The following is an 11076-nucleotide window of genomic DNA, read 5'->3' as shown; positions in this document are numbered from 1 at the left end:
TGTACTCCACAATAGTTAGAAATCTTAGTTAAAATGTTGATTTTTGTTGCATTCACAGATTATTCTGCGGAGTACTTTAGCTAGCAACCCTCAGAAGATACAGGTTTGATCTCATTAAGATGCTGACATTAATTTACTGTATACAGGAGGAGCGTGGGGTAAAATGTGCCGACTGAGAAATGAGACTAAAACTAATGCTAACATAAAAATCCTACTCCCTAAATATATTTCATTATGTATGCTGTCAAATCAAATGAAAACATCTACAGAATGTGGCCAATGAAAAAATGGTTCAAGTGGTTGTTAGCTTTTAGTAAAATGTGCATTATATATTTTTAGATATGGGTAAATTTGCTTCGACAAATTCTTTTTATCCGTCCTGCAGAAAATATACACTACTTTTTAAAAAATTGGAATATTTTTTTTTTTTTTTTCAGGATTCTTAAAATGGAAAGTTCAAAAACATTTATTTCAAAGTTCAAAAATAAATAGAAAGTTCAACAGCACTTATTTGAAATTTTGTATTATTATTAATGTCTTTACTGTAAATAAATAAATCTTACCATATAAACTGCTGAATGGTAGGATATAGTACAGTATATAATGCTTTCCATAAAAATATGAATCAGCACAACTGTTTTCAATATTGATAATAATCAGAAATGTTTCTTGAGCAGCAATTCAGCATATAAGAATGATTTCTGAAGATCATGTGACACTGAAGACTGGAGTAATGATGCTGAAAATTCAGCTTTGATCACAGGAATAAATTACATTTTAAAACAATCAAATAGACAACAATTCTTTTAAATTGTAATATTATTGCACAATATCTTTTACTGTACTCTTTATTTTATTTTTAATGATTGATTGATCAAAGAAATGCAGCCTTGGTGAACAAAAGAGACTTCTTTTAAAAACAATTTCAATTATTCCAAACTTTTGACTGGTAATGGACTTGACCTGCAAAAGATTTGCAGGTTGCACACTCACTATTCCCTAAATGTAGATGTTGCACTAAACAGTCTTGTCCCCTTCAAAGTACATCAGAGACTGTTTGCTTGGCAGATGAGAGAACATAACGAATCTCCTGACATGAGCGTTTGGACATCTGATATTATACCAATCTGATCTCAACGACATCTAACTGACCTTTGAAGATACATTTCCTGTCATGCAGCCGGCAGACAGATACATTCATTAATCTAATGTTAATTATGGGCCAAAGTCACAGAATAATGAGAATATTCTTATTCTTGGCAGGAAAAAAGACGAGAGATAAAAGCTCTTGACAGTGGCTCGCTTATTAGAGCCATTTACAGATAACGCAACATTTCTCATTGTGCTGATGACGTGTTTCTCTAAAAATGTATTGAAGTGTCTCTTTGAATATTGTTTCCAATTAATTAAACTTTTACTGCTTATATTATAAAGTGACGAAGGTCTCCACTGGTCCTGAAGTGTTTCTGTTTCATCTCTACGCCCTTCAGGAGGGTAAGTATCAATATCTCTCATCTGTCATCTTTCCTCTGTGATCACAGGGCATTTCCTAATAGTCAGACTTCCACTCATCTGAGTTTAAAGCAGGGAAGCTGTGAGGCCCGCCAGTTAAGAGCCCTGGATAAATGTTAAGGGAAATCATGACTCATCCTTTGATGTGTTTCTCTCGTTCAGACCTCAGCTGCTTTTGCCTGAAGAAGTGGCCTACAAAACACAAGCACACTGGATATGGAGTAACACTGACCCCGTTTGGTGGCTCACTGAAGGTACACTTTACCAAAAAGCTCGTAGAAATTACCAAGATAACATTTGGCCTTAGCCATACTGATGCTTGGCTAACATATAGCTGATCATTACTGATTAATGCATATTAAAGTGCTATATGGTTTTTATAAACATATATTGTAGTAATGTATGGAAGCCCAATTCTGCAAAATTGTGAGCATAGTTGGAATGACTTCTGAAGGAGCATGTGACAATGCAAATTTAATTTGTTTTGAAATTATATAAGATTATGGTGGTTATTTTGATGATGCTATTTTATCCCGGACATATATTCTCTGTTATGTGTGTATTTGCATATTGGCAATATTGTTTGTCAATCACACAATTTCACAGATAAAGTACAACTAGCCCTCAAAATGTTAGTCTGTTTTCCTTATAAGCAGAGATAACTGGACGGTAAAACAACATTTCAGCTCAAGATACTGAATGTAAATCAGCAGCTGACACCACCAGGCATGCACAGAATGAGGATACAACAGACACAAAGACGCACCTAGTGAATGAAGGTACTTCCCCTGAATGTTGACACAAGAGTTAAATGTTTTACCATTCTGTGCGAAAAATTCCAGATATACAGTTGTCAAAAGCTAACATACATCTTGCAGAATCTGCAAAATGTTATTTTATTTTTATTTTATTTTTTTACCAAAATACAGGGGATCATGCAAAATGCATGTTCATTTTTATTTAGTACTTTTTTAAAGGCAATTCTTCAAATTTTCACTTTTTTTGCACATTGAATAAAGGACATCACAGTTGAGGATTTGTACCCTGGGTGAGGTGTGTAAATGAAGATGTTTCTGGATGACCTATTCCTTTAATGTTTTGCTGTCAGGTTAAGAATTGCATATAATGTTGGCATACAGTGCATATTTGTTGGGGAAAATATGAAAGATGGTTGTTTCTTTGGAAACAAGTGTATACTGATAAATATGTCACTCAAAAGGAAAGGGAAGTCCCTTTCTGTCTCTGGCAAAATTAGACACAAACAGACACACACACACACGGCCGTGGGAACTAGGGGTGCACCCCCGCCCCCCACCACCCCATGTTGTACTGTTGTAATCAGGTAAATTCTGCATAATTACATGTAACTAACCCTAAACAAAATCTTAACCCTAACACTATGTTGTTATTTAATATCACTCTGTACTAAATATTTAATTACATTTATATGAAATATTTAGGTATCTTTATATCTCACTTGATAAGTGGATCAAAATAGGAAAATGACTTTATTAAGTTTGTTATATATTGACTAGTTTAACTGTTTGCTGATATTTACAGTAGACAGGTGTAACATTATTTATAATTAGGCAAAATGTGTTGCAGTCACTTTGGCATCTGATATAAATTAATTTGTGGACGAGGACAGGAGCAGGGGCATTAAATCCATGTAAATTAAAGCTAATTTTTTTGACTAATGAATATGTGATAGTTCTACACTGCCATTACTGTTCTTTCTGAGCTCACTGAAGGAATGTGTACAGATGGTTTTGCTGGCTTTGTCACAGACACTTGTCATGTCACCTAATCTAAAGTCTAAATGTAAGATCCAAAGAGAAGTTGTTCCAATAAAAAATAAAAAATAAATAAATAAATAAATAAATCATTACAGGGGATGTTCTGCCCTTGAGCAAAGGCAGGGCCAGATTAAAAACCAGTGCAAACTTCCTGCTAACCCACAGCAGGCGCATGAGCATCGCCGTAGCAGCTGTCTGAGGTAAGTGAAATAATTATCTTTAATGTAATGCTCCATGAGCTATGAACTGATTTTCTTGGGCCTTACTTGTTTAATATACAAAAACATTACATTATAATAGGGTATCTTTTATTTCCAAAGCAAAATATCTTAATTTTTAATCCACTAGATTTTATAAAAACATATAGAAATCTGGACCTGCTCTGAGGCGACTGCATTTTTCTTTTGAGACAATTCTGTCAAATTTGGTTCACTATAATTCCATTGAATGATTCATTCGCAAATTGGACTGATCCGTTTGCAGATGATTTTTGAATAAACAAAGCGGACAAATTTGACTCAAAAAAGCAGAAATAATAAATTTGACTCAAAAAAGCAAAATAATAAATAAATAAAATAAAATAAATAAAATAAATAAATAAATAAATAAATTGATAAGTGTAACTTGACTGAATGACAAAAAGGTAATACTAGTGTAATACTAGTGTCAAATTTTACTATTGATTATTGTAAATGAAAAGCATATTGAGACTTACTTTGTTGTTTGTAAAATAATTATTAAATGTGGATAAAATTAAAATGAGTACATTTATGAGTAAACCATGTTGGTTTATCAGTATCCCTGATTATAATGGTATATTTAACTATACTGTATACATTAGAATGCAAATAAACTTGCATATTTACAATATAGCAGTGTAACACATATATTTACACAATATATTATTTGTTATAAATAAAGGAATGAATTGTTTTTTTCTGTGTTTTTGTGTGTCTATTTTTGTGTTTTATGATTCCTTATAAGGGGTGTTTGTAAAAGGCATTAAAAAAAAAACATTGGTTTACCTGAATTAATAATAATAAATGATGCTCTAATAATGCTGTCTGATTACAGAAGAAGGACTCCTGGTTTTATCTCTGACATCATCATCATGAGATTGTCTCCAGTTTCACAACATCTGCTGGTGTTCATATCTGTCCTGTCACTCGGTAAGGTTTTGTTTACCATCTATTTGATCTTAATGTGGCAAAGACAGCATAAATATACAGATGTGTGTTTCTGAATTTTAACCATAATCATTTCATCATGTCTTTTTGTGTTTCATACAGAAATCATCACATGGACAAACAGCGCAGTGTCAGGTAATAATAATGCTGCGAGTGATTGAAGAATCATTATATGCACATGCAACATTTTTTATGTACCTTAGAACTGTTTTATAACTGAATACTCATTTTTCAGAATTGAACTTCTTAGGTACTTTTCTGCATGGCATCTTTGTATACGCCAAAGTCACCTCTTGTGTTTGTTTGCGTTTGCATTTTTTTTTTTTTTTTTTTTTTAAAGAACGTTTGACTGATTGAAGATTTAAATTATTTTTTTATTTTTTTTAACTAGTCACGTACTTTAGCATTATTGATATAAAGTGATTTTGTGCCTAGTTGGGATGGCAGTACAAAGCATTGTTCACTTCCAGAGCGCAAGCTTCTGGAGGGCACATAAGTCTGAAGTATTGAATTTACTGTAGGTGAAGGAGTGCAGAGCCAGTGCTTGTTTTGAAGGCAAACATCAAATCCTTGAATTTTATGCGAGTGGCTGTTAGTATCCAGTGCAACAGATGAACAGAGGTGTGACATGCACTCTTTTCAGATCATTAAAGACTACTCTCGCTGCCACATTCTGGATTAGCTGCAGAGGTTTGATAGACCTGACTGGAAGAACTGCCAAGAGAGTGTTGCAATAGTCCAGCCTGGACAGAGCAAGAGCTTGAAGAACAAGCTTTAGCTTTAGTTGTGTAGCATGTTGTATAGCATGTTGTGTAGTTGATCTTTCTAATGTTGTATAAGGCAAATCTGAAGGACCAGGCAGTTTTAGCAATGTGGTCTGTGAAATTCAGCTGATCATCAATCACAACTCCAAGGTTCCTGGCTGTCCTGGAAGGTGTTATGGTTGATGCGCCTAGCCCTAGCTGGGTGGAGAAAATGTCCAATCTTCAATATTGAAGGCACATAAATAAACCCCCCCCCCCCCCCCCCCCCCCCCAAAGAAAAACCTTTATTTCATAAGATTTCCCCCATTTTCCATTGTTTTACTTTAATATTGTAACATCCACATGAGTCGGCCACCAGAGGGCATCATTATCTTGCTACTAATATACACAGCTATATTCAAACATGAGCCCCATAAATCTGTGAGAAATAATGTCAGAATTTTTTCTTCTTTTGGCAACACAAGCATTATTCTACCCATTTGGCTCAGCCGCTGGAGACACAATAAATGCTGCTGTTGATGATGGAAGCTCCTCTGTTATTCAGCTGTTGAGTCCATTTCTGTTCTTTGACCGCACATACCAGCAGATTTATGTAAGAATTTGATTCCATCTTGATTCTGAGTCTAAATGTTTGTTGAATTTTTTATAAACTCATCTGTGATCAGTGATTTTGACAGTATTTCTAATGGTGCAGGTTAATAATAATGGACACCTCACATTCAACGAGCCTTCATCAGCATATGTTCCCTACTCATTCCCCGCTAGAGGAAGCCAAGATATAATTGCTGGTCTCTGGACTGATCTTGACAACGGCATGAGAGGTGTAGTTTCATATAATCAGTACACCAGTGGAAATGTTCTCACACGCGCCACTCAGGATATAAACACACATTTCCCAAATCTGTACTTCACTGCCTCTTGGGTGTTTGTTGCAACGTGGGATAAAGTCGCTTACTACAGCTTAAATAACACAGTAAGTTTGATATTCTTCTGAAATGTGAATGTTTTCACTTTGTTCATGATTCATTTTCTGAGGGCATGTGAATAAAGTAGACCATAAAGACAGTAACCAAGAAAACAACAATAGATTGCTAAACTTAAATGATTATCTTTCAATTTTTGCAGGAAACATCGTTTCAAGTGGTTTTAATTTCAGGCCGTAATTTTTCATTTATTCTGATGAATTATGGTGACATTGCTGTAACTAGACATCTGGTGCAGGTAAAAGAAACATGTTTTCTTTATTGAGAACAAAAAGTTACTATTACTAAACTTTATGTCCTCTATAAATACTATTTATATGAATAATATTTATACATACTTTCAGGCTGGTTATGACACAGTAAGCTCCACACACTACTTTGTGATTCCTGGATCAAACAATGGGAGCTCCATCTCAAACCTCAGGAACTCCAGTAATGTTAATGTTCCCGGTCGATGGGCCTTCAGGGTGGACGGTGGACCAGGAAACAGCAAAAGTAAAAGCCTTATCTATAGATAACGTTTTGATCAATTTCATATAATACCATATTGTGTTTGTATAATTAGTGTCACCCAAACAAAAACGAACATTTTAGGTGTTTGTGTGCATTTCCCTTTAGACAATGTCATTGGATTTCGAGTGAGACTTTCCTCATTTTTAGACCTGACAGAGAGCACTGAAATAGTTTTACAGCAAGTATGTCACGCTTACTACGAATATTTAAACAGAATATGGTTCAAATCGACCACATGGGCAAATTTGTTCTGTTTGTCCATCTGTGTTTCAGATAAAGCAGGAGCTGGTCAAGTACGGTCTGCCAAACAACATTGAACTGAAGTTTAGAAAACTGCAAAAGACAAAGCCGTAATTTCATTTTCCATCAGGAAAAGAAGTAAAAAGTTTGTTTAACATTTGACACATATCCCTGACGACTGATGATGTAATAGCTTCAGTTTTTCATTAAGGTGGTTTACAAAGGATTGCAAAAGACTCTAACCAGCATAAAAGTTTCATAGAAGAGGTCCAATGGATTGGTATAAATCATGTTGTGTGTATCAAATGTCAGCTGCATAAGTTTAAACTAACCAGAGTTTTACTGAAAGTTTTTCTCATTCGCCTTCATTAGAACTATATCTTATAAGGATACAAACACTTGTCTAGGATAATGTACAGTATAGTTTGAATGTATGTTGCTTTGAATAAAAGTGTCTCCCAAATGGATTAATGTCATATTCCATCTCAATGCATGATTCTTCCTGCTTATTTCTGTCTGTAATATCACTTAAGCATGTTTAATATGGGCATATAAATTTGTGGTTTAATAAAAATAATAATGTTTGACTGCATGTCAAGTCACCTTTATTATTCTATAATTTCAAAGCAGCTTCACAGTTATAAACAGGTAAAAAGCAGAATCAGTGATGGAAACTTGTGCTGTATATCAGCTCTAACAAGACAGTAGCGTGATTGTTCAGCTCAATTCAGTTTAGTGTTGATTTAGTTCAATTCAATAACTGTCAAGTTCATCGATTATGAAACGAGTTCAGCTATAATCAGTTCTACACAAGGCAGCAATGCAACAACCAGTTTAAGTGTCTGACAGCAAATATACCAGTTATTAAAGATTTCAAATCACCAGTTTTCATTAAGTTTCATTTAAAAGATTTAACCTTCAAAAAGGTCACAAAACACCATAAAAGTGGTCAGTGCAATTTAATTATTATTATTTTTTAATGAGTCTTATGATGATTTTGTGTGGTGAATAAACTAAAATGTATATTGTGATTGACTAAAAACTTGTACACTTTCTTGCACATTCATGACATTATCATGATATCATCAATGTGGTTAATTCATTTGTGAACAAATCGCTTTTTTGAATGAGAACTTTTAATGACTCGTTGATTCTGTTCGCAAACCTGGTCAGACCAATCCGATCCTTAAGTTCAATTCAGAAATCCCGTCTCTGTAAATTTGTGTCTTTTCCTCATGCAAAGCTATCATTGTTACGGACAGCATGACAATGGAGCAGGAGAGCCATGTGCAGATTTTATTAAACAGAACGTAGTCAACACAAGCAGGGCAATAACAGTAACAAATAATAACATCCAAGGCAAGACAAAAGAGTAATCCAGAAACGATCTACGGTTAGGGTCCAGAGTCAAAAACACAGGCTAGGTAAGGCAAAGACAAGGATAGCAAGGGTAACAATGATACAAGAAAACGCTTAGAATAGCTAACGCAAACAAGGAGGGTAACGAGGGAGACCCAGGTGGAGCAAAACATAGACACTGGAATGTCCTTTGGTGGCCATCTTGGGCACACCAGCTGATGATAAGGTAATACACACCTTTATTAGAACCAGAACCAAAATTTTCACAAATTGTTAATCCACTTGTACCATCTTCACCTTGTGTGGGGCAGTATAACATCTTCAGCTGATTTAAACTTTATTGAATTAAATTATTGAATTAAAAATGGAGATTGTGCTATTTTCTTTTTGCCATTTCCTAATTTGTGTAGCTCAACAATCTTTTGTCACACGTCATTCCTGTATTCTCAGTCATTAGGAATGTTGAAGATCCCTCTGGAATGACTTTAATGACTATTACAAAGGCGTGTTCTTGTATCAGCAGTACACAAATGGAAGTGCTCTCGATCGTGTCATACAGGATATAAACCAATATTTCCCTCAGATGAACTTCAGTGCTTCAGTCTTTTTTGTCACTTGGAATTATGGACCTCAGCAAAGCTCTGTAATAATTCAGGCCAAACACTGTATAGACTATGAATCAAGATCTTGTTTCTTTTCTTTTCAGGCAATCCTGTTTCAAGTGGTTTTAATTTCTGATGAATTATGGTGACTGTGCTGTGCTATATGGTCCAGTGGAGGTAAAACAAGCATCACAGGATTGAAGTAGTATTAACTTTTAACTTAATAATTTGTAGTATTAATTTTTTTTTTTTTTACCATTATTTTAATAGGCTGGATACGACACAATAAACTCCAACATACCACATACATTTGTAATTCCCGATTCAATTAATGGCAACTACCGAAACCTGAAGAACACAAGTAACATAAACGTTCCTGAACGGTGTGCCTTCAGCGCAAACAGTGGATTACAGTAGGTAAGAGTTTCATCAAGATTATGTGTCAGTTTGTTTTTATATTTGTTATAATGTCTTATGTTTGTGTATCCCTTTAGAAAATGTCGTGGGACTTCAAGTGAGGCTTACATCATTTTCAGACCTAACACAAAGTGGAAACATTGAGGCTGTTTTGCAGAAAGTAAGTTATTGGAGCATTTTGTGTTTTTTGAAATAGAAATAAAATGCATTTTGATCTGTCTACCTTTGTTTCAGATAAAACAAGAGCTGGTCAGTCATGGACTGTCAAGAAGCATCAAGATAAAGCTGAGGAAAGTTAAAAAGACAGCTGTAACATCAGCCTCATCCACGGAAGGAAATTAAAGCAGAGACTGGTTCATTAAGTCTATGATGATGAATGTCACTGCTGTTTTCAAGATGTAGAAACTGATAATGAGGGGAATGTCACTGCACAGGAAAAGGAACTTTTATAATCTCTCACTCTTCAACTTGCTTTCTGTTTCTCACACACATAAAGTCATCTACATACAAATATAATTGGGCATATACAATGAAAAAAAATTTGATTAATCAGTCTTTTTCTGTCACGTCATCCTTTGTATTAGATCCTTTTAATTGCTTTAGGGGTTTAAAACTCATCAAACTTAAGAAATTAAAGTCTAAGTTCATTTACTAAAACATACCTTATATTAGAAGACAAATACTCAACCAAGTTGTAAAATATGTATTTTGCCTTTTAAACTTTGGTATTGATGGTCTCTTCTTTTGTCTGATTAATGCACACTTTAGCAAGTAAAACAACAAGCTTGCTTCATTTGGGTTGACAAAAATAAATTGTATAAAAAAAGGAGTACACAAAAATATTTAAATACTGACATATACAGTGTATTTGATATTAAACTGTCACTGAGAAAAGAGCTTATTTTAGTTTATTGGTGCTGATGGTTGAGGGGAAATTGTATTTTTCTTTACTCACCTCTAGAGGAAGACAGCAGCTTAATGAAGGTGAGTGAGATACTAATGCTTTAAAACCACTTCATGTATGTTTTTAACCTTTAATATTAGTTTCAAAATCATTCTGATGGTGCACTGACTTATAATAAGATGAATGGATTCTGTTTTGGGAGTATGTAAGTTTGCAAAAATACAGACAACTACATTTTGGACACAGCTTGTGAAATAGTTCAGTAAGCCCAACAATTTACAACACAATAGTGTTGTTGTCATAATCTTTTATTAATATGTATAAACATGCTTATTGTGAAAATAAAATGGAAATTAATGCCATTTTTAGCTCACAAAATAGTTTTACATTGTATTTATTACTCTTGTCATGTTTTAGTTTTTGGGTACTGTTAATGGTAGCTATGGTTTTTGGATGTTTGGTTTATTTTATTGATTTCATTTGACAGTGATAAACAGCATTTTCTGTGGAAACCTAGTAATCAGACATTAATACTATTAACATTGACAAAATCCTGTTCATTTTGTTAGTGTCATACATTTGTCATTTTCTAGGCAGCTTTCAAGAGGGGAAAAAAAAGATGGATTATGGCAGTCAGAAGATAAAAATTATATTAAATTTACAATCGCTCCCTCATCAGCTAAATTAAAATCCCCCTTTTTTTGGAATTTAACACAACAGTATATTGTTATAAATGTACGTATGCATTTTTTAAAATGAAAATTTGTCGAATGTACGATGCTATGGTTTTTGCAGAAAT

The 11076-nt window shown here is 34.1% G+C and overlaps 1 protein-coding gene across 1 annotated transcript; it reads left to right on the top strand.

Annotated features, from left to right (window-relative positions):
• Window positions 1-3423: 3423 nt before the first annotated feature.
• On the top strand, window positions 3424-7462 carry LOC109093133 (sushi, nidogen and EGF-like domain-containing protein 1). Its single transcript, XM_019106866.2, has 9 exons — window positions 3424-3508; window positions 4383-4477; window positions 4598-4630; window positions 5724-5851; window positions 5954-6232; window positions 6385-6480; window positions 6587-6737; window positions 6861-6937; window positions 7029-7462. Exons 2-9 carry the CDS (start codon window positions 4420-4422, stop codon window positions 7107-7109), a joined length of 903 nt encoding a protein of 300 aa, XP_018962411.1. The 5' UTR covers window positions 3424-3508; window positions 4383-4419; the 3' UTR covers window positions 7110-7462.
• Window positions 7463-11076: the final 3614 nt, after the last annotated feature.

Source organism: Cyprinus carpio, chromosome A12, assembly GCF_018340385.1.
Source record: "Cyprinus carpio isolate SPL01 chromosome A12, ASM1834038v1, whole genome shotgun sequence".
Classification (NCBI taxonomy): domain Eukaryota; kingdom Metazoa; phylum Chordata; class Actinopteri; order Cypriniformes; family Cyprinidae; genus Cyprinus; species Cyprinus carpio.
The sequence above is the reverse complement of the archived record's forward strand: the minus strand, read 5'-3'. Positions and strand labels throughout refer to the sequence as shown.